Source organism: Aptenodytes forsteri, unplaced genomic scaffold (assembly GCF_000699145.1).
Source record: "Aptenodytes forsteri isolate BGI_AS27 unplaced genomic scaffold, ASM69914v1 Scaffold15, whole genome shotgun sequence".
NCBI lineage: Eukaryota > Metazoa > Chordata > Aves > Sphenisciformes > Spheniscidae > Aptenodytes > Aptenodytes forsteri.
The window spans coordinates 19,754,823-19,780,446 of NW_008795129.1; the positions used below are offsets into that span (position 1 = coordinate 19,754,823).

The 25,624-nt window shown below is 37.4% G+C and overlaps 1 protein-coding gene across 1 annotated transcript in view; it reads right to left on the bottom strand.

Annotated features, from left to right (window-relative positions):
* PDZD8 (PDZ domain containing 8) overlaps nt 1-25,624 on the bottom strand; it is a 145,086-nt gene that overhangs the window by 41,447 nt on the left and 78,015 nt on the right. Inside the window, exons 2-3 of the mRNA XM_009278096.1 lie at nt 25,007-25,621; nt 5,024-5,146 (exon numbers count right to left, since the gene is read on the bottom strand). Coding sequence (XP_009276371.1) covers nt 5,024-5,146; nt 25,007-25,621 — 738 coding nt within the window. The remainder of the gene's footprint in view (nt 1-5,023; nt 5,147-25,006; nt 25,622-25,624) is intronic.

A 25,624-nucleotide genomic window follows, 5' to 3' on the forward strand; every position in this document is an offset into this window, starting at 1 on the left:
TGATGCGTTACACAACTCTTTAGATGATATAGACAAAAGCTGTCAGAAAAACACATCAGTTTTCTCTGTTTATCTTGATATTGTTAAATAATGTTTCTAGGTTAAATATTTATGATCAAAAAGTGCCTAGCCTTCCAGATGTGGAGATATGTAGTAAACATACTTTGAAAATTAAGTAAAGCTATTGAAAGCAACTTTCACCAACAATTAGAATTGGTAACATTAAGCCAATCCCAAGGGAAAACACCTCTCTGGCTATGACAGCTCTCTAGCTTGCATTGCAGCAAGGAGAGGTAGATAAATATTTCTTTTCTATGTGTCTCTATGAAGAATTTGTTTAACTGGTTTTTAGCCAAGTACATGAATGCATGGGGGAGATGACAGGGGAAGATAACATTTGGGTTGGTAGCCAGCACACCTGCTTTTTTAAGTGTCAGTTGTTTTTGGTTCAGAGTTAGTGGCTATATCCTGTAACCCCATCTTCAGATGGAAAGTTTGCATGCTCTAGTGAAACACTGCAAACAGCACATGTCAACCTCACTTCCAACTTGACCTTCAGCACTCATGTGTCTAGACACTATTGATTTGATTACTGTAAGCAGAAATCCAACCTCAGAACCAACTGATTAGGTACTCTGTCTGGACAAGACTAAGTTTGTTCAAGGTTACTTGAACTGACGAACTCATGCCGCCTTTGCTTATTTTTAAGCCATCCCCAGCAACCCTCTGTGGCTTTTCTGTTCTGCTTTCAGTAGTTGCTTTTTGAGTAACACAGGTTTTCCTCCATGTCTCATTGATATCAGACACTTCATTAAAGCTTTTCCACAGCTGATCATTGGTTGCATACATTTCATCTTCTGCTCACCTAGACACACTCTCCAGGAATTTTCCAGGGGTATTTACTGGCCCTCTAAAACATCAGCACAGCTGATATATTTAGCTGTCTTGTACTGGTGGCAACTAAGATAGAAGAACAAGGACAGGAGGTAGCTCAAAACAGGAATAAAACATAATTTTGAGCCAGAACCGTAACATAAAAGTCACAAGGAAAACAATGAGCCATAACGAGGTTTCACCTTACATTAGGTTACCAACACCCAACTTGAAGAAACATAATCACAAGACAGCAAAACTACACGCTTAAATTTTGAAGAGCTCTTCATGCTGGAGTTTGGAGTTCAATTTCCAGTTTCAGAAAGACAAAGGGGAAATTTTAACTGCTACTACACTAAGGAATTTTTTGTTTGAATAATACCTCCATTAGCATGCAAACAGAGGTACTGTATTCTGTAACACGGCTGCAGATAAAGACTGACATTAAGATTGTGTCACAACACACCCAAAACAACCGGACATTAAGGAGGTATCTATATCCTACAGATGGAAAGTTTGTAAATCAGTATGAACGGATGTATGAAAGACATCCTGAAACAAAGTTTATAACCCCAGCTATAAACAATCAATAAAGAAATGTGATTAAATCACCACCCGAGTAATTAAAATACGCATACAGAAAGTGAATTTCTAGTCCTTCCCCAGTTATAAATTGGATGGTTCCCTGCAGCAAGCAAGCACGAGGTAGAAGACAGTGATTCAACAGAGTAGCTATGGATATGAAAACAGTTGTTTGTAGCTGTCCTGCTTTCCAGTCTGAGAGCTACAAGGACTCCAAGACATGAAGTGTTTGTCCTCTGATACAGAACAACAGAAGTGCATGGAGGCTGTGGTCATCTCAACTCTTGAGCCGAGCCAAGCCAAGCACTTCAGCAAGTCTTTATAGTCTTCCGGAAAAGAGGATGAATAACAAGGCTATAAAGTTTCCTGCTTTTTGTAGGATGATGCTAAAGAACTGATCTGCAAGTCTAACAAGAATCTGGTATGTGCAGGCAAAGTACACCCCAACCTTTAGTAACATGTTACTTATTACCAGGTACATAAAGGCAAGCTGAATTTATTTCCTTTACAATCCTTTCCTTATTTTTTAATTTCAACTGTGGTCTCTCTCTTTGCAAGTATTTTAGGAGCTGAAACAAGCAGAATATTTCCCAAACTTTAGGAATGTCAAAAGCAGATTCAATATTCACATACTTAAAGGCACCACTGCCGCCTACTGAAGTCCACTTGAAGACAAAATGAAAAGAACCCCTAAAACTCCAAATTTGACAAGTCAGTCTCAGGTACACTGTGTGGTATTTTACTAAATAACTATCTTAGGAAAATTTCCTTGTCCACAAAGGTTACCTATTGAAACAAATGCTAATTTAGAAAGCCCACTTGATGGCATAGTTTTGGAAGAGTATTCTCACCTAATATAATCAGATTTTATAGGCTTTAAGACTTTCTTCACAGTGTATCTTTTAAAAAGAAAATAATATAGCAAGATTTAACAGCATGTTGCTTTGTTTTTCCCTTTTCCTTAAAAATCTAAGGTAATGACAGATAACAGCATTTTTGCAATGATTGAATTCTGTGAGGGCATTGCACTTGTACAAGAAAACTTACATTTTCAACAGGTTTGACAAAAAATTTGCAAAGCATTCCTTATTATTTACACCAAAGTTCCCATCCTTTCATTAATTTAATTTTAAAAATGAGCAAAATTGATTTTTTTTTCAATAGCATGACAGCAAGGAAATTAATAAGATCAAGCCTGCAATTAGAAAAGAAACAAGTGCAAAAAGTGCAGGTATTTGGTCGTGTGAAGAATATAATGAAATTAAACTAGATATTTATACAAAAAGTTTGCTAAATGTTTTATCACTATAGTTTCACCACTGTATTTCAGACTTAAGCAGGAGAAGTAGTAGAACTCTGTTACTAGACTAGATGGAGTACATCATCAGCGGTCTGCAACGTCAATTCTGTAGGGAAGTCAAAGAATAGGTACTGTACCGAGAGAGAATATAAAAACCTTCTGGGGCACTGAGCAAAACTGAAAAACACACAGAAATTAAAGTGATCTTTCATTTCTGGAACGAGAATGATTGCCAAGAAAAATTTTCAGGTCCCAATGGCAGACAAGAATGAAAAAGCTCTGTATTTCAGCATGCAGTGCTGCACTGCAGAAGAACCATTGAGAATGGTCCCAGGCAACCTTCACACCAGCTCACATACAGTGATGATGAAAAAGGGAAATTTTGTCATTGTTACTTTCATAAATATTGCATATTTCTTCTTTTACTACCAAAATCCTCTATGTGTCTTTCAGCTTCTACCTCATCAATATCTTCAGGTGCAAAATAAGCAAGAATATTTACTCACAGGGGGACTCTCTGGACAGCAGTTGTAGTTGTTCAGTTCAAAAAAGGATGGGACACCTGGAAGATCTGAGGAATTACTATGGGACCAAGAGTCAGGCATCTAGATTGAGAGGGGTCTGTTCAAACATCATTTTTGAGTGTGTGTCTAGAAATTCCAAGCAGCATAAACCAGTCGGATTAAGTCAGACCTGAAGCTTAAAAGACCTGACAAACCAGCAACTGCATCCTCTCCCAGCCATCTGATAAGCATCTGTGACAGCTGAAAATACTGAGAGGTCAGATGATGATGTCAAACTGAGCAATCTGGCTTCTAAAAAGGTAACAGAAAGAAACACATGGAAAGAAACGCAAAGCTAGTGATATGTTGGTGATGTTACACAGTGTTTCAGATGAGGAAAGATAGTATTTTAAAAATTACTTTCCAAACAAAAAAAACCCTAACTGCACACAACTTTAGTTATTTTGGGCCCTCTGTTAATAAAAATGAACACACTACTGAACCGAAATTGGAGACTGCTTATAAAGAGAAATCATGAGTTCCCTTACTCAGTATGGGTAAAGAGGAAATGCTCCTAGCAGCCAAGGAGTGCGCAGAGTCATTTAGCATTCTTGGATCACTCACAGAAAACATATCACAAAGCTAGGGAGACAGGTAAGCAGCCATTTTATTACAAAAAATAATCACTGCTGTGTCCCACGCGATCCTTAGAAGCAGAAGAGTATTTTCTGGAAATCCACAGCACTGATAAACCACATTAGTACAGCAAATACAGTTCAGTTGTACAAGGCTACAGAAAAGTGCAAAAAGGAGCTCATATGGTAATACAAGCAATGAAAAGAACAGGTTAAGAAAAATAAAAAAATCTTGCTGCAAACCAGAGTTTGCAGTTTCAAACCAGTTCATAAAGACAGAACAGCACATAACTAGATCAAAGTCTAAGCACCACTAAGATAAGATCTAACATAAACCAAGAACTAAGAGGTCTGACCAAAAAAAACTAAACAAACCAAGAGTCCACACACCTTTTCTCCAGCTTTAAAGAGAATGGTGTTCTCTCCAATGAACGAAGGAAGTAGATTTTATTTCTTTCAATTATTTCGTTCAAGACAAAGACAACAAATAATGCCTTATAAAAGTTATTTGGATTAATCTAAGTAAGACTGAGTGAAACAATTATTTCCCTTTGCTTACAACATAATACAATAGGATAATTACAACATTTATACTGTCCTGGAAAGAGATTCATAACTTGGTGTGCCAAACAAAAAAAAAAACAAAAACAAAACCCAGGAGGCACAGATTAGCTTGTAACCAGGCAAAATTCAAATGAAAGGCAAATGCATGCGCCCACACACAACATAAGAGCGCCACAATTATTTCCCTTTGCTTACAACATAATACAATAGGATAATTACAACATTTATACTGTCCTGGAAAGAGATTCATAACTTGGTGTGCCAAACAAAAAAAAAAACAAAAACAAAACCCAGGAGGCACAGATTAGCTTGTAACCAGGCAAAATTCAAATGAAAGGCAAATGCATGCGCCCACACACAACATAAGAGCGCCTCAGAAACTTACTGCAACTTTTTTTTTTTAAAGTAAAAATGAACAAATGAAAGTATTTCTTGATTAGAGCTCAATCACCACACCAAAGCGGCTACTTCTTGAATTAGAACAGACCTACAGCTATAATTACTACAAATTTAAGAAACACATGTACTTGCTTAGTCAAGAGTGAGCAAAAGACCACAAAACATACCTTGTACATTCAATTAATGTGACTTTTAATCGACCTTCTGTCAACAGAAAATCCTGTATACAGAGGTCTCTATCTTCATATTCATCAGGTGGCAATACTTGAAACGGGAAAAATGGCTTGAACCTGAAAAATATCGAAGAGACTTATCTTAATTCAAACGACAAACAATACTAACATACAGAAATAAAAAAAAAGTAACAGGATTACAACAAATCTTTAATACTTCTAAAGAGAAATACTACCATTCCTACATATTCATTGGTCAAAAGGAACAAGTAGAAGCTACTAAAGCTGTTTGAATGCAGAAGACTGGAGAACATATAAACAAAGATTGCTTCACTGGAATAGATTATTTGAGTTATATTTACTAGTGCAGATAATTTTGTGAAAATGGGAAGCTGATCAAATGACAGAATATCTTATGATTACAAACATGATTTTTTACAAACATAATTTAACACGAGTCCTTTTGCAATAAATATCTTACCAGGTCTTTATTTTAAGTTTTAAGTTCACCTGCACAAAACATTACAGCATTGAAAGGTGAAAATATACCAAGACCCTAAAGCTTAAGTTTTTATGACACTGCTGTACTTAGAGAACTGGTGCACCCTAATAAACAGTACACTTTAGTTACACAGATTGATACTTCTCTCGTTTTGTGAAAAACATTCAGTTGCTCTTTTCAGCCAGTCTTCTTGAATTAAAATAAAGATACATGTATTCTAAACATTTGCCCTTGAGTTTTATTTCCCTCATCACAGCATGCGATTCACAGGAAAAGCAGTTCATGTTCAAGATACTAAGTGTTTTACATGCATTATCTCACCACAGAAGTCTCTCTGTTTGATTAGAATATGACAAGTTATAAATACTGATTTCATTTTTAAGTCATAGTGCTTCAGTGTCGGACACAGCCACTATCTGAGGGAAGGAAGGAGGGAGAAAGGCTGCACAGCTGCAGCCCCATCACATGGCAGACACACATATACAATCCTAACAGCAAGGGCCACAACCTTGCAAATACAAAGATATAATGGAATCTGCACTAGCATTTATATAAAGTATTTGAAAAAGCACTTGCAGGGTATTCCTTCTTTCTGTTTTTATTTATTGCTCCCATTTCCTAGGACTGCCCCATGCCTTGCTTTCCATCCCCCTCTCACTGACACGGCCTCCCAGTGATTATTTCTGTTGAGAAGACTTAAAAATAACAGGACAGGAGCACCACTGCCTGCAGGATGTATCTGCCATTTCATGAGAAAGAAGTCTTTCATAAGTACTGTTTGCTCAACCATCAGAGGCATCTGCTTGTCACATTCAGAGATCACAATATGTTCAGGAAACAGTCACATGGATCTGAACTGAAGAGTTTCAGAAATTCAAATAAATAATTAAGCGCGCTTTAACTGTCGGCACACTCTTCAGGAGGGAGCCTGGAGCTCTGATTCGAGACCCTGCGTTTCGAGCAGTGCTCGCCTTTCTCTGCGAGCCTTGAGAAAGACACTTCTTTTGTTCTCCCTGTGAATAAATAGAACTCAACACTCCAGCTATTTTCCTGAAATTCAATTCAACTTCTAACTTTAATTTTGTTCTAAGTTTCTCCCTCATTAACTCCTTCAGGAAGAAAACTGTTTTGAAATCGGTCAAGTCAAAATAATCAAATTAAAAAAAAATAAACAAACCGAATAAAGTATTTAAGTCTATGTATGAAAAATATGAAGCAATTAAATCACACTGGCCATGGTTTAGGCTTACAAGTATACCATAAACAACCAACCCAAAATATTCCTTGTGTGTATACTATCTGGTTTGATATTTTACTCATAATCTTCCTTTATAGTTCTGGAAGTATTAAAGGAATAGTAAGCATCACAAGAGCAGGGAAAATACCACCAAGACAACCCCACTATTTTCACTCTACAAACTCCAAAGACTAACTGCCACTTCAGGGCCCGGCCACCTCCCTGCTCAGACCCACCCCAAGCCACCACAGCACACACCACCCCACACATTTCTCACTTTAAGCACAAGCAAGGGTACCCTGTTCCTTTTAGAAATGATTTTTACCCCCTCAAAATACAGATTTAGCTCAGATTTTGTCAGGCAAAAAAGGAAGAGTTAGGCAACCACACTGGGAAATAATGCCAAGTTTTGAGTGAATAAATACATGTACGGGTTCTTCTTCCCCCAGCACAAATAAACAACTTTTCAATTAGTACCAGCAATTGCCCATATACCTTCTCCCAAAACAACTTTTCGATTGCAGCAATTGCCCATATACCTTCTCCCAAAAGCTACTAAAAAAAATAGTTTTCCATGGGAACCTCAAATGAATGACCACCACCAGGAGCCTCAGTGAGCTACTGAAACAAGATTTCTGGGAGGGAGGAACAGAGAAAGAAAGAGGATCCAATAGGTTACCATCACTTCTCTGAATTTCTGCAAATGCCAGGCTTAAGATTGCAGCAATTGCCCATATACCTTCTCCCAAAAGCTACTAAAAAAAATAGTTTTCCATGGGAACCTCAAATGAATGACCACCACCAGGAGCCTCAGTGAGCTACTGAAACAAGATTTCTGGGAGGGAGGAACAGAGAAAGAAAGAGGATCCAATAGGTTACCATCACTTCTCTGAATTTCTGCAAATGCCAGGCTTAAAAGTGTTGGTATTGATAAGGTCTTTCCCTTACATATACACACCATAAACCAGCCTGCAGGCTATTTAACAAAAACATAAACCTGGACAAATCTATTTTTCAATACCAAAAATAAGCAAGAACAGAACAAAAGAGCAAAATAACAGACTAAAATATTCCAGTAAGGATGCAGACATATCTACCTACATATTCAAACCAAAAATGTCATCTCTCAAGTAACTTCAGAACGAAGTGTTAAGTGCAGCACACACTGCAATCTTTTGCTGCAGCACGGAATGATGAAATAATCTTCAGAACAAGCCATTTTTTTGATGGATTAAGACATAATGTTTACTGTAATTTTGATTTCCATTTTCAAAATACTTAAGACAACAATTAATTAAAAAGAAAAAAATTCTAAAATACCAATGCAGTTATATACAATAATATGCAAAACACTTAACACTGTATGCTGGACTTTGTGCAGCACTAGTTAAGTCTTCTACAAATATGGGATTAAAAAGCAGTCTCAACAGCATTTTTAATTTACAACAAGCACTTATGTTCACATTCTTACCACTGAAACTATCTGCAAAATCCTTAGCAGAAAGCCCTAACACGGTACCTATTTCCATTGGCATTAGCAACATACAAATAGCTAAATATCCCACATTAAATGCATTTTTAATGTTTAAGTGCTGCTCTGAAGCCTTCCAATTTTATAACATAGCACTTTTCTATTTAAGGTAATATACTGAGAGTTTGTACATTTCCAAAATTAAACATCGGACAAATTACTATTTCAAGTAGATTTCAATTATATATTAGTTAAGTGAACTGTTGACAGACTATTTAAGTAGAAGGTAACCCAAATTTATTTGGAAAGACTTTCCTACTGGGAACTGGTGAATGAATACAGACCCAGACAGCGACAGTCTGTAACACGGCAAGATTCCATTCCCTTGTGTTGTAAAACCATACATGGGCAACCCGCAATCCATGCACGTAACCACGTCACACATCACAGGTTCTCCCACCTTTTTCCCCATGGTAGGAAAAGTCTGAGCTACCCTACCTTTTAAAAACACAATCGCCAGTAACGAAGGGCACTCTGAGGAGTGCCATCACTGCTGCTTCTCTGTTCAGTCTAGCAAGAGCGCAGTAGAACAATGGGTGTTCTCCCCTCTGCAGAGAAGCCAGATTCCCCACGTCTGTAACCATCTTTCTAACTCTCCTGCTTGAAAACAGTCACAGCACTACACAAAATGAATTGTAAAGTTTGTTTCATAAAACATTTACAGTAGGGACAACAAAACACACTTCTAATATGAAAGCAAAGCTGTATTTCATTGTATTAAAAGTACCAACAGTAGGCTTTTAGCTAATAGTGCCAATAACACAATTCAGTGAACAAGACAAGAGATACGAACTCTATTCCAAAACCCTGCAAACTACAGTACCTTTGGTGATTCAGTATCTTCCTATCCCAAGCTTTCCTATGTAAAAGAGAGATAAGTTTCCTATCATCCTGGGTTTATTATAATATAGAACTTATTTTATTGAATACCTTGTGTAAATAACCTTGCTGTAATTTCTATAGTAGCTTTAAGAGTGTATTTTGCTACCCTCTAATATTTAGTCCATCTTTAAAGAGCAGAAGTCCACCAATAAACGCCTTAGAGAAATTAATCATATTGACTAAGAAAGAAAAAAGATTATGTAGCCTACCAGTAAGCCTCTATTCAAAAAGTCTATAAAGAAACCTGACAGCAAACTAAATGCCACAGTTAATCTCAGCTGGTCTCTGCCCTCATCACAGCAGCCATCCCAGGATCTGGTCAGTTCTGGTAGGTTGCTCTTGTGAATTCAAGGCTCTCACTCTGCAAACTTTGAACAAGCAAAAAAAAGTGGTTGCTATTCAGCTGTCTAGATCTTTAAACACTCATCCAGCATTCTCGGCTCCCTTTCTTAATTTTAACCAGTAGCCAGAAAAGTTAGTTACATATAATTGGTGGACCTCCATCAGTGGAGAACAAGCCCATAACAAATGGTCTGCAGTCGGCCCATTCACAGCTGCAGCCCAAGAAAAAGATTTTAAGCGATGACAATGGTGTGGGGAAATCTAGGAGTTGCTCCTGATAGTACAACAGTTGAGAAAGTGTTACCAAAAGGTACTTACAAGAAATATAGTACCTTTGTAAACACTGCTGAGCTGTTACCAGGGTCTCCGAGGCAGATTTTCATTGCATCTATATTAGACCGCTTTCAAGTGGGGTCTAATGCTGCCATCTCCTTATTCAGCAAGGTCAAAAGGCAAAATTCATGCTCATGTCACAAATCCTTGACCTACAACACAGGATTACACCAATGCAATCCATATATCCGAAAGCCTCCTTTTCAATTCCAAACCTGTGAAGTGATACTAAACAACTATCAGAAGTAAGGTAGATTTTGCAGGGGAGAGATTTTACTGTCTTTAAACCATATTTGTTAAGTCTTTGTAAACTCTTCATCTTCTCCAGAGGAAGAAAATAGGCACATTGTAGCTATACTATAAAAAAAAAAAGCAACGCCTTATGCCCCTGCCCCAAAACCCTGCTTGGATATGGGATGCTACTAAAAAAAAAGTCTTTATAAGTGCCTTATATTAGATGCTTATAGTGCCTTTTTAATTTGTTTTTAAATTATCAGTCTCCCTCCACAAATTTATCATCTTATTTTTCCAGAAGTCTAAAATTCAAATAGCACACTATTAAGAAAGCGTTAGTTAAAACCAAGCATTTTAACTTAATAATATGACTATGAAGAGGAATATCCATCAATCAACTTCATGTGAAATTTTAGCAAGTGGAAAAAGCCTATAAAAGCAGTATTTTAAAAAAGCTGTCGAGTAGCAAAAGTGTTTCTCAACAAGTAGCACAAGACACAAACAGAAAAAAAAAGTCATTTCACATGAGGAATTAGGTCAGATGATTACACTGAAAGATAATTAAGATAAAGTTACTCAATTAATATACAGAATTAGTTATACTTAAAAGTACCACAATGCTGAGCTCTGCCACATACAAAGCACAGCAAAAGCGTTTCCAGACACTGCACGCAGTCAGTATGTCTCCTACATATGAAAAACTTCTACACTTCATTCATGTCATATTTCAGAGTCACTTCAGTGCCTCATCTGCTCTGATCTCATCACCACCTCACTCAAAGTCTAGATCAAAATTGCATCTTAAAAAAAAAAAATCAAGTTTGTTCCCCTCATTGTTGGTGTTTTCAGCCCCTGAATAACACTATTCTTCCTTCCAGTTGTCAGTTGGGGGGGGGGGACGGACAACGGAATTCACCTATCTGGAACAAGACTGTAACTCAGTGGTTTACTTTTAGAAATGTCTGACCTATATTTGCATTAATTTGTATTCACTATTCTGTGATGATTGTTTTGTGGTCCTTAAGTCAGCTTTTAGCAGAGAAGAGGACAGGAGTCTTTTATACCTTAGTTTAATTAACCTATTACCTAAATTAACTGCTCCCACCAGTACCTACTTAACTACAATAATTTTACTTGCATGAGGAAATCTATTAAGAACTGGGAAAAAAAAATATTAATTTATCTGACCAAAGATAACCAAGCACTTATGTGTTTCTGTTCATTGCATTTGTTAAGAATATCCAGAATCACAGTAAAAAAAATAAATATAATTGTTAAGACCTAAACACACAGGAACAAACTTCAGAAGCTCTCAGTACTCCATTTCCTAATTGGAGAAGCAGAAAGACTTAGAGCTTCATTTGTAAATGCAGGAGGCAGCTAGGATTTTGCAGAGCTTTAGCTAAGAAATGAGAATACTTTTCTAGAATAAGTTCTGGGAAAAGTTTTAAATTATTCTGTGGTTTTATAAAGGAAGTTTGATATCTAAAACAGTGGTCTAAAAATTACTGGTTATCTGTTTAAGACCACATTAATCACTTATATTATATGAATTCCAGCTCTACTCTACTGCCATAAAATAAGATTAAACATCATCAGGTTTATGAATTTTTTTAATCGAGTTACATTAACTGAATATTTAAATCTTAATAAACAAGGCAAAAAGAGACCTTAAATCTCAGAAGAGGCCACCAGCTAAAAACACAAGTATCTTTAGCATAAGGCTACTTTGTATACATTACAAGTCTTAGAATTTTGTTTACCACTCTACATAAAATTAAATCAAAATCTAAAGTCAAACTGTGTTTAGTAAAGCATCAATTTACTTTTGTAAATGCTACTGTATTTGAAGATTCTAGTATCTAAAATATTTTTCAAACTGCTGAATTTATTTTCAGTTTTGGGAGTACTCAAAAGCTTTGACTAACTACAGAACAGAACTCAATCATTTTTAGATTGCCTTTTTTATCTGATCCACAGAAATAGAAGTCATGCGCTTGTAAAGTATATACATTTCAAAAAATGATTGACAACAGGTATTTGAAGTTATTAAAAAATCCTGTATTCTTACATTGTGTGTAATTTAAGATGTTTACTTCTACAAAAATTCTAAAATATTACAACCCACTCCTAGAAAGGCATGATCACATTAATAAGATTTCAAAAGCACTTATCAGCTTACATTTAAGCTTGTTAGGGTTAGGTATTATAAGCAAACAGCTTATATCATTCTTCACATTGAAGATATAAAAATGGAACTCATCCTTATTTTGAAAAAAAAATTAGTAGTAGTAGTTATAAAAAAAACTTCAAAAAAGTACCACCACTGCAGATTTTGCAAAAGCAATTCTCCAGCTTCCACTGATTTCACAAGGAACAAAGCTGCAGAAGTGTGTCAGTATTCATATTCAGGGGACTTTAGTAATTCAAACTATGCTCTTATTCAGTATAGAAATCTATAGAAAAACCCACACCCATGAAAATCTGGCTTACAAACAACCTGAAAAACATTGCAATAGGAGAGTAGGTTTATTTTCTAGGAAATTTCATGGAAAACTGCACATCGGTTCTAGCACTCCACCCACTGTGTTACAGGATATTCTGAAACAGCCATGTGGGAAGCTCATACACAAAAATTCTCAATATATGAACAGTCACTTTTTAGATCAAAACCTCAAAAAAAAGGCAAGGATTTTATGAATTGGTTTTTTTCTTCAAAGATGTTTCATACATTTCCAGATTCTTAAACTACAGTCGTCTTTCTTACAGTGATATCAGTACCTCTGAGGTATAATCTCGAATCAGACACTCAAGACAAACACCTAAAACTTTAAGATCCATTCTACAAGAACAAATAAAAGCACAAGTGTAAATAGTCAAGTAGCTCCTTTCAAAAAGACAGCAGATTTTTTTTTCCTGCTTATATGACAGAAGCCATTGTAAATATGGCAGAGACTTAAAGATTTGCCATTGCTGCCTGCACTGAAATAGCCATGGGTAAAAAAGAAATCTTGAATCAGGCTTATCAAAACTACTTTCTTATCAGCACAAACAAGATCAATTTGACCATGCACGGACTTTTTTGCATTTCAAGAATACTAGTTTTCCAAATTCTAAATTCCATAAATACTGAAATAGCTTTGTTAACTCAATGCAGTCAATGCCTGTTTGATCTCTGAGTTTTCATGTGGTGGTTTTTTTTTTTTTTTTTTAAATTGTATGTGACCTAGCTGAAGCCAACTGTTGGTTCAAATTAAGAGAGAGATAAAAATCCTGCTATATTTCAGTCTCAGACAGGACTAAGACAAAATTTCCCTGTCTAACCAGAAAGCCTGAATCATTGTGGCTCTGCTCCAAATGGGACAGAAGATGCAGAATATGCTCTTGTTTACATAGAGCTGGAAGAGAGTCAGGTGTGGTTCAGCAACCAACTTTTAGGTATCTGAGTAGAACAGCAGCAGGAAAAAAACAAACCACCAAGAAACCAAACAAATAAACCCAACCCACCCCAAAACTCTACCTTTAGCCAGCTGGATTAGAGATTGGTTCCAGTAAATGATGCTAGCAAAATGCTAGCTTTTTCTAACTTCAGCAATATATTCTCCCATACTTAGGTCTCAAGTCTCTCTACAAACATCATCTCTCTGCAATCCTGGTCAAAAGAAAACAATGTTGATGTTCTAATAGAAGTCTAAGCTCTGTACATGACTCATTGAGCTCAAGAGTTTTAATCCTCTGCTCTTAACGCTAGCCTATGTCCATATGAAAACTAATGACATCGTCTTAGACCGCTTAGACAGAAAATGACTGTCTCACTGCTGAAAACAGTCTGACCGCTGTAAACCAAAAGTGAAAAAATATTTGATCTGTTCTGAACTCTAGACATGATAGCTTTCCAAGGTTTATCCTCACTCCTCCAGTTAGGTTTAAAAATTCTTGAACTACAGAAGCTTCTCCTCAATCTACGTTTATCTAGTCACTTCTGACAAGACAGAAGATGGTCCAATTCACACCCTTGAAGTCTTCCAAAGTGGTGGAGATAGTCTAGCTCAGGATTAGTAATACCATTTTCAAAGCTGAGATGACTGACAGTTCACCTTAAAATTGTAAACAGCAGTAATTAAGGATCTGTTTTACAGACAGCTCAGCTATTCAGACTGCAATGGTGGGGAGGGCCCTGATGGGGACCAGGGGACACACGATGGCACATACTTGCCAACTGTCCCCCAAGCAAAGGTGTCACCATTTGTGAGTCACAGCATTTTATTAATGGGCCCATACTGTAAACAAACAGGATCAAATAACGCAGAAGCTCAGTCTGGACATGACCTGTGGCACCACTGTTGACAATCAAATACAGGAGGGGCTTGCAAGATTAATTAACAGGAAGGATTCCTGCACTTTGCAAATCCTGCATCACTGATGGCAAGTTACAGTTGGGACTTGTGATTACATTTGAGAGAAGCAGCTGCTCAAATTACCATAATCTTCTCCCACCATCCCCATAATGAATTTGGATATTTTCTCTAATTTGCCCTTCTTTCAGAGGAACAAGAAAAAAAGAAAAAATCTGAGTTTTTATAGTATTGTTTTAAAACAATACCACTGACTAACATTGCTGTTCCCACCCCACCTCCCCTTGTAATCCACTGGGGTCTTTGCTTGGCAACATTAGAATTTGTTTTGTTCATTCCACCATATTGCATTAAGTTTTGTTAGCAAGTATGCAGAGTTAATCTTAAAAAAAAAAAAAATACAAACTGTTGAAGTTTTCAGAATTACACTGCATCATTTCCACTGTTTAATTACTTAGGAATTATTCACCAAGCTAGATCATTCACAGCAGTGATTCAAACACCACCATGAAGCCTTCTGCCACGTCACTGCAAGACTATGATCTTCAATTTCTACTCTTCCTATTTTAGTTCAGGCAAACAGGAATAATGGTTTAAGTCATTTACTACACAACTGACATTCATGTAAAGTCCATTTTAGTTCTTACTACACAATGGCTTACATTTAAAATACTATATAAAAAGTATATTTGACAGGATATTTTTCAAAGGTTTTAGCATCATTTAAAGCATTTTACATATGTGGTATTAGCTATTGTAATTATTAGTATCTTCATCTCAGTGACACTGGCAAACACCACAATCTTGTACGTAATGCCATTACAAAAGCAGACCGTAATATTTGTACACATTTCCTTCTGAATGGGTGTTTTTCAGAACTATGTTGCCATTAAAACGGATACAAGAAAATATACTGAAGCTGAGCATTAAGACTAAGTTAAGAAAGTCAGGAACAAAGTATAAGTGTTATGATTTCCATTAAACATCCACACATAATATTAAAATATTGGACAGAAATTAAGAAATAATTTTGTAAATTTACATCTCGAATTGTCCCTGTAAGTTTTACAGTTAAAGCAACACAAAGTTGCTAAAAAAAGTATTCCCAAATGATTATTCTAATTTAATTTTATGCTAGTCATATCTGGCAATTAATTACTGTCTTTGAGTATGTGTAACAGTCTGATTAACTCTATCATCAGCTGATCTCTGTAATACACTCTGTATTGCAGACAGATTTTTATGACATCTACCAAGTCTTCAAAAATGTGAAAACTGTATTGCTGTAGTAGAATCCCTGTATTTTCCATTGCACAAAACAGCTTTAATGGAGAGGGCTGGGTGCAGTGCTCCTCACAGACTGTTCTGCAGAACTTAGCATAGCTGCAAGCTGAACAGGGTAATGAAGAATTTATAAAGGTATGTTGTTCCCATGTAGTTTTAAGGCTAAAATGAATTACAACAGCTAGTGGGAAAAAAATAACAAAGCAGCTCTCCAGAGCCCAACCCAGAGTTGAAAACAATTTCTGCCTTTCTCTCATCTCACAAAAAATAAAGTTTTTCCTCTCTTTCTTCTCTGCTACACCTAACATCTCCTTGGCAGTTTTCATAGCTATATACGGCCACAGACAGTTCTAAAATGCTGCCAGGCTCCAGCTGGGTCCTGCAGTAAACAGATGCACTCCCAAATCCTGAGAGGGCTTATTACCCCGGCAGGGCTCCACAAGAGTAAGAGTCCTTGCAGAAGGAAGAGTGCTTAGGGAAGCAGATGCACCCAAATGGCTTTGGGCAGATGTGATGCAGAAGTCTGGGTTTAGTAGCGCAACACAGCATATACCCAACTTGCTGGGTAGAGCAATTTAGGAGCACCCGCATCCACGACACCGCATACACAACCATTTCACTGTTGGTTGGGCACTTTAACTGTACTGTAGAAACGTTCTTCACAACACAAATGTAACTGTCAACTGAAGTCTTCATTGCAGATTTTTTTCACTAATTTACTAGATATGCTGGCTGGGATCATTGAACATCTTGAAGGTCTGAATTCTAGCCTAGATTCGATTGGCTTGTGAAACAACCTCAATTTGTTAAACAGTGAAGGGAAATAACAATAGGAAAAGCTTCCAAAACTTATGTGGATCTTACTCGTGTCTCTCAACCGAGATGAACGCCATTCCAGCAGTAAATTCTTTAGTTTAACCAGAAAAATCAGTGACCTCAGCAGAAACTCAAAGAAATTATTCATAAATTGTGTTCAGCTTAGTACGTCACAATTAACCTGACAAACGTTTATAAAATAATGACTCCCAAATCCCCTTCACACAAACTGGCATCCACGCTCATTTCCAAAATGAGAATTTATCCACTGTTATGAACAAGCCCTGTTCAACCCTCAAACATCAAAACAAACACTTTCAGTAGAGCATTTTTTCTTAATTATATAAAATATTGATATTCATGTATCACACAGAATGGAACCTGCTCGAAAAGCTAATTGTTCCCAGCTAACATTTATAATATTGGATCATTGCTTTCTTCTGGACAAAAGCACAGTTTGAGATCATCAGGCAAAGGTTTTTGTAGTTCCGCAATTAATGGATTTTAGCAGGCTGGGGTGGCACAAATTATCTATTAAATTAACAAACCACATAGGTATGTAACATTCTCTCCGTACTCATTTTAGACAGTAAAGCTTATTAATCCTAGAAGTTTTAAATTTAAAGTCTTTTAATATTCTCTGAAGAACAATCATAACAAGAATAACCAAATGTTGAAATAGTTTTAAATCAAACAAGTGTGAACATGAACTGTAAACACAGGAGCATATCGGGTGACTTCAGGCAATCTCTGCAGGAATGCAGAATAAGCAGTTTCCCATAGAAACCCAGTAACATGAAAGGACTAGCTCCAATAGTGAAATTGGCAGCCTGAGACTAAGCTTCACCGTCACTGGAGCACCACACTGATTACTAAAACCTACTGTCCTTACCCAGGCTGCTTATTTAAGAGCCTTCTGATCAAGTATCATTTGCTAATAAAAAGATTAACTATTTCACATGCTTAATATATATAAAATAGGTTCTACAAGAGACTCTCACATTTTGACATCAAATGAGCTGTATTAGCTACCCATTTTTGCAGGTAAATTCTGTGCCTCTGTTCCTTGAAGTAATCTCCTTTAAGGTAAATCCAGTGTTCTGTTTTGTGTGACACGTAGGGAACATTCATCACACTATCTATCCACAGAAACTAAAAATCATAATACAGCCTGTAGAAGGTGATTCAGAATAGCCCAACTCTAGTGCTTGAGCACACCTAGCTGCTCCAACAGACGGGCTCAGAGCGAAGCTCGGACATTTGTTAGATGCCTACAGTTCGGTAATGTGATTAACTCCTATATGCCCTATACTTTGAAATAAGTTACCTTTCAAAAAAGTACTACTGCTTATTTCATATTTTATTTAGAATAATTAAAAGCTATACAAATCATGACAACTGAATAAGAAAAGTATTTGTTCTCACTGAGCAGCAAGATCAGCTTAAATGTTCAAGATCAGAGTTCAGATGAACAGAAATGCAAAGTCTCAATGCTGGCACATGCAAAACGCCATGAAGTACCAAATAAATCTTACCAGATTTTTCAGAGCCTTCATTCACTATCCACATGAAAGAAGTTCGCTGCAGGACTAAGATCAAGTAATTTTTAAATACAAAACAGAAAAGGTGTTAAATGAGGTAATTTTCTTTTCATTGTTATTGCACAAAGAATCTTTTATATACTGTTTCAAGTAAGAGAAGTTGAAGGAGGTTTTATTTGCCTGTCAGACCAATTAACCTCAATGCTATCTGCAGCAAATGCAAACAGTAATCACCAAAACTTGTTCTTTTATGTCTTCATGCATCTCTCCCTCCAACTGAGATTTTTTTTTGTCCCCTACTATACCTCTGCTCTCCCAGTTTCTTCACTAATCCTGCTCAAGTCAGTGCTGTATTAGTTCCTCACCCTTGCAGGTAAGAAAAGAAAATGCAACATTTGTTGAGTAGTCAGAGGAACAGGCTCACTCTTAACCTGTAAAGAATGCCACCTGTATACTGGGAAATGACCAATATGTGGCTGGTCATTCATTAAATCTGACTTTATAATGAACAAGTTTCAAATTGGCATTCTTTCAGAATTAGATCTTTCCAGTGTGAAAGCCTGTGAAGTGCTCGAGCTGGGGAAGAAGACTAAAAGGTTTCAAAACCCCTAGAACCAATAGATTTTGAACTTGGTATCTACACAAGGAGATTTACATACATACTTTGTACCACATACTTTCATTTAATCTGAAGAAACATGTATTTTGTGACCCTCCAGAAACAATGTATGTCTGAGATAGACCACTCCCAAAATAAAGACAGTAAAAAGCTCTGCACTACAAAAAGCTTCCTTCTATACGCGTAGCACCCTCAAAGAAATGAAAATATTTAAAGTTCCAGGTTTTGGTTTTGTTTGCTGTATGTCAGGTTGCCTACAGATCCATTTATCTAACTCCTATATGAATAAGAAAAACTACTTGTCCATGCCCTGCAAAGATAATCTTCCAAACATGGAACTACTGTCTACAGACAGATCTACTGATTCCAATTATCGCCGCTTTGCCATTAGCGGAACAGGTCTTTGTGCTGGCATCATTCAGAGCATTACCTCTCTGGAACAGTCTGAAAGCCTGCAAGTATCACAGTGCTGCTTTAACATCAATTTTTGCAGAGCAGAAAAGGACTCAAATCCTGTATACAAGAAGATTTTTGCACCTAGAATAGGCATGGCATTAAAAAGAGAAAAAAACAGCCTCCTCTTTCCTTTCAACAGCAACAGGAATGAGAACTTGCAACAGGAGTGCCTTACAGATTTAACTAGTAAGAGAGGTTCATATCACAACTACAGTAGAAATCCGCTCAGGAAAAGAATCTCCATTTCCAGAAGCTGTGGAGAAAACAGGTATCGCTACTGGCTGCTGATTTCTGAAGTTAGACATGCTCACAATCCCAATCTCTACGATTATTTCTGGTATTTCTGAGTATAACCTCATCATATGAATAATATATACTTTTTAAAATTTTATACTTTTTCCAATACCTCTATTACCATATTATGAAGTCATTTCTATTATAGAACACACTTCAAATCAATAGCTACTTACATTAAATCTCAGCTTAAGTTTTGTCAAAAATAAACTGCTGTAAAACTCTCAAATTGCATTCTATAATGGTAAATTAAAATAGGCTTGTCTAATGGTTCTTCCCAGCGAAATTCAATACAGCCCCAGCTTCCAGAAGGGGCTATAAAAATAAAACTATTTAACATAACTAACTATAATGCAAATTATTAGTTCCAAGGATAATTCATGTTGGAAGGGACCTCAGAAGATCATCTAAATACCTGATACAGAAATGTTAGAAGTAATCCTTTACAAGATTACTTCTAAAGAAAAGAAAGTTATTCCACTCTGTGGTAGCATGCATTAAAATAAAGCAAAGTATAGTTTCTCAAACAGGCTAGTATCAATACAAAACAAACTTTTTTTTAATGTAACAAACTGAGAAACCAAGTGTTCTTATAATATACAGAACTGCCTCACTGATTAGGCAATACCTAATCTGCTTTGAATCTAAATGGATGAACTTGCAAGACCTTAAATTTAGAAAAAAAACCAGCAGCTGTCAGATTTTTTTTACATCATTGATTAAGAAATACCAGGAAATTAAATTCTGGTGGGAGACTAGACTGCAAGTACTTCCTCCTCATCCTTTACATACACACAAAAGGCTTTGTATCTTCATTATGGCGAAGTGTATTTTTGTTGCCTAGAAAGAGCCCCAAAACCAAAGCTCTCCAAAACATACGCAAAGCGAGATCAGAACCTGTTCAAAACAACAAAAGTACAGCTGATTGTTAAGAATAGGCTAGAAAATACAGCATAATTAGTGTACCTATATACGTGACATGATGGGGGGGGGAATATCAAGGTTGCCACCAATAAGCAGCTTAATAATAGGTTAATGAGCAAGGTACAGCTCATTAGAGAACTAACAGAAGTGGACCTGTGATACCTGCAACAAGTAAGCAAGGAGACAGACACCTGAAATAGTCCTTACTACGTATCTCTAAATACTAAACACGCTATGGCAATGCTAGTAACTACAGCTTAGTGTTAACCGCTTTATCCTACTATTAAAAGGACATGATACAGAAAGTTAAAACCAACATGAACAATGTCTATGGTACTACTTTTAAAGAGCTGTTTTAGTGTATACAATGAAAAACCAAAGGTTGGATTCAGGCTGCTAGATGAATTCCACTTTGTGCTGCTAATTGGAATCTACCATCCTGCTCTAGTAAAAGAAACCTACATGAAAAATCCAGCGCCAAGTCAAGCTATGCTGATGGGCAAGACAACTAAATATGGTTCCTGAGAGTGCCAGCATCAGAGATTTCAGGACAGCGAGACAGCTGGTGGGTCAGTGGCTGCCCTGCAGGACACGAATAGTTGTCATCACAAACCACCAACGGGGAAGTCAAGGCTTTCCACGCTCATTCTCAAGCTCCACCCACTGGTCAGCTTGTCTTAGAACTAAAAAAAAGTATAATTTAAACAGTTAATTCAAGTCAAAATAGAGTTACAGATTATGTAGAGCCAAATAAATGATACCTACAACTCGTCATTACCTCACTGATGTTAGGGCTAGTTATAAAAAAAATCTTGACTCACAATTATCTAGTTTCTCAAGAGTGCACCAGAACTCATGTATATTGGAGAAGAAAAAAAAAAAAACCTGTCATTTTAGATCTTCCCCACATCTGAACAAGAAACTTCTGACAGACCACAATGCTTTCAGAAAACCTGTTTGCATTTCTACTACAAAGCAGCAACAAATACATTAAGATTAAAGTTAGCTATAAAACAGCAGCAATTCTTGCTACTACCAATTGAATTGCACAAATCCTTTATCAATGATGACTAAAAAAAAGAAAAAAGAAAAGCCTACCACTGAATTTTACCAGCAGCCTTGCTTCCAGAGATTTAACCAAATTCTACTACATGAGATAGCAATTGCCATTCAATGGCAGAGCAGCTTCAAAATAGGGTGTTTTGCCAGACACAAACACATTTCCTAAAGCACCAAAGAAAAGTGATTACACACTATCAGAATAAAAACACAAATTACTACTTATTTGTTTAGATAAAGTGCATCCCTCCTTTTACAATTAGTAGACAATTGCTTTTATGGAGAAAATTGTACATAAAGTGCTAGGCAAACTTTAAAATGCACTTACTAGACTATGTTGCCTCCCCTCAGACATTTAAGAGCGCATCAGGAATGCAAGATGCTGCCTTCTACTTCCAAGCTACAGTTATGCACATTGCACAAAGTCACTCCTAGCAATGGATGATACAAAAGAACATGATCTTACTAATCACTGCTTTGCTGCATAAAATTTTGTACGTAACTGGAAAGAATACAAAAGTATGTGTGTAGTAATTTGGCTGCAGCAACAGACAATACACACGTGAAGACACAACACTTATTTTAATACAGTATTTTACAATTAGATAATGGGGGGGATGCGCTTTACACAAACTTAGTTATAGGACGTTCAAAATCAACTACTGGCAAAAGTTCTCTTCTTAGGCCATTCACTACCAACTAAGAACCTCTAGAAGCCACCCAATACAAAAGGCAAAGAAAATGGCATATTTTAATTTTTAATGCTACTTAGCATCTTGAAACAAGATAAAACTCCTTTGTGGGCTTCAATCTGGAAGCTAGCAGGGTAACAAAGCACCCCTTTAACCAGCTGAAGAGAGAACTTCCCGCACTCCAAGTGCTTTTGTTTACAAGGTTGTAATTACTGCTATTCAAAGATTTATTTATAAAGTTACTTGAGCAAGCGTAGGGAGACATCAAAAAGGTTTTGAACTACATATGGAAGCAAACATTGACTATGTACTTAAACAAAAGGCATATAGGCCATAAGAAAAAAAAATGGAGAGAGGATAAGCACATTCCCTGTAGATGATAAATTGTTAAGCTTTAAGTAAGGTAACAGGTTATTAAGCAGTTGTGAAACTCTCCTGACTTCTTCCTATACATTCTTTGCTAAGGAATATATTAACATACCATAATCCCAAGCCAACGTACTCTTACAATTTTTATTAAAATTACCAAATCTCATATCTTATCAGCAGGGGGCTTGATTTTCCAAATCAGTTCTCCATACCACTTCAACCAAAATGCCTCAGTTCTCAACTATACCACCACATAAGAGTGTATCATTACTACTTGGCTGTTACCAAGTTTTGCTGTCTAGGGTTTTACATACATAAACTCATCTGAGATGTGCTGGTGGAGAATACATGTTTGCAGCCTGTGTGCCACAAAACCTTGGGCAACTGTGGACAGCTAAAGGTTCACCGACAGCTAAAGGTTCCCATGCAGGGGTCTGTGTTCCCACTTGAAGCTTTAAAGGCAAAGTTCTAGACAGTTAGGACACCAACAACCCAATCTTCCTTCCTTAAGATAATTTCATTAATTCACATTAAGCTTAGTGTCCTCCCTTCCCCCTTCACAACACAGTGGGTCAGAATGACATGTTCAGAACATGGCATAAAATTTAAAGGTAAAAAGCACCGTACACAGGGTTGGACACTGTTTCACCGAACATTTGCCACCCTGTGCTACCAGCCTACTATCTAGTGTGAAAAACAGCTAAGATACTGTATTTCCCTCTCAAGCATTCATAAATTCCCAATTCCTTATAACTTAAAGAGAGCATTTTAAAAATAACAGTTCATTCTTCTTAGTTCTCTAATAATTTATGCTTCCTATACTGTTCTCAGTGTCAGTTCCTCACACTTCTACTCATTCTGTCTGCGCTCTGCTTCTTTCCTTATTTTCCCCGCCAGTCCCTTCAACATGTCAGTGGCTCACACATGCCTCATCCATTCTTTCTGGTGCATAAAGTGTGAGAAATATGTGGAAAATTCATTACCTCTAACTAAATGATAAGAGTGCCCTACTGCCCAGGTGCATCTCCCAGAGGAAAAAATGAAGATGTCTGTCTTCCTCTGCTGAAGGGGAGGAGCACATCATCACTGGTTCCACAGGCCCTCTAAAAACTTGTCTAGAGAGCGTAAAGATCATTTGCTCTACTTGCTCTTTTTAGCTATGCCAAGAGTGCTCACTCTGCACAACTGTGCTATCCCAGCCTCCCCTTTGGGCTCTTCTCCACAGTTAACAGGCTGCAGTCTCTTTCCAACACAGTAAAAGAATGGAAGCAAACTTGAACTTGCCCTTAACAGCTTCACTGCTGCCCAGGGCCTTCTGGAGAGCAATTTAGTACCTCAAAATTTGAAAGGGCCACCACATTGCTTGAATAAACTACTTACTGCCCTTTTAGGGCTTTCTAAATCTTGGATATTTTACACATCCATTTTCATGAGAACTCTTATAAATTCAATTGCAGAAGAACCAGCTGAAAAGGCTTTAAAAATTACATCACTGCAAAGCTAATTACACTTCAAAATTCAAATAGGCATTTTCAGTTACTCATCTCTGAGGAATTTCAGAGAAAAGGCTTATTGCAGAAGAATGTGGTAAACAAAACAAAAATCCTTACTTAACACATAATACAAACTACAAAGAATAAACAAAAGAGAAATGAAACATGGTATCCCAAGAATGGTAAGACACATGACAGAAAGGGAACATGGTACCTGAACAGTGGTAAGATATTCACTATCTTTTAATCAGAAATGAGGGTGGAATCAAAGTAAAGATGCCACTTGCCACTTCTGCTACAGAAATATCACTGAACATTTCATTATATTCAATATATAGCGCAATCTGTGCTGCAGTGTGTGCATTTATAAAAAGAAAACATACTATCTTACAATAAGAGACAAAAAAACCCCAAGAGTTCCCCCAAAGTTTTACTGACCACAACAGTGGCAATACTTCTCTTAACTTTTAGATTTCCCCAAAGTTATTGAAGAAATTCAGCAAATTGAAAAGGAAGAGGACACCAACTACCATGGGATCTCAAAAATATTCCCTAGAGTGAACTTTATCCTTTCTCACATTAAGTAACAACCACCTTGCCTCTATAGGTAAGCATAAGCCACAAGTCTTGCCCAGGTGGCTCACCAGTGGCAGAGGCTTGGGAGAAGGACACCCCAAAACCACACATTGTTCCACAGAGCCATCCTTCTACCTTCTCCAAAGAGGAGTATCACAGTCCTGTTGTTGGACACCTGACAGGCTCCCAAAATTTTTGACACCTACTAATTCTGCCATTTAGTTACATATAGTTTGGGGCATGTCACAATCTCACTGTGCGATGGCTTCTTCATCTATTATAAATGGAAAACCATGCTTACCTTCATGGAAAGCTTTTGATATGAGACAAGCAATGTACAAGTACCCCTACTGTAGAAGGGCCAACAGAAATCTCATTTTAATCTACTAAGTTAACGCACGCCACCCAAAGTAACGTCGAGGACGCAGGACTTCATACCTGATTTTATAATTGGGTAAGGTGTGCTTGCGCTTAATAACTTTCTTGAACTGGTTCACAATGATGGAAGTGAGCTGAGGCATAGGCCTCCCTTCAAACTGAGACTTCACTTCAAACAGTATCACAGGATCATCCATAAAAGAGAAGGACCAGTGCGTGAAGGGCAGGCGCGTGAAGACCAGCTTCAGCTTCCCCATCACCCGGGAGATCTTGACAAAGAGGTAGGCCGACTTTCCAAAGACCAGGTCAGCATCGATGGCCAAGTGGAAGCCACCGTTGTACTCCAGGTCTACCTCAAAGCCCAGCTCCTCGGGGCAGCCCTCTTCATTGCAGACCACCGGCCGAATGAGCTTGACAGCTTTGAAGACAGGCAGGACGTTGCCGAGAGAGACGTCCCTGAGGCTGAGCCCCTCCAGCACCTTCCCCGTCATCTTGGCCTGGAGCAGCTCCTCGAACTCCACCTTGATCTTCTTGGTGACCCAGTTCCTGACCAGGGCCGTGTCCCTGAGCTCCCTGAAGAGGAAGAGGAAGATAGCATTGAGGAAGTGGCACGTCTCCTCGCGGGAGGAGGGGGCCGGAGGGGGCTCTGGCTGCTGCTGCGGAGGCTGCTTGGCGCTA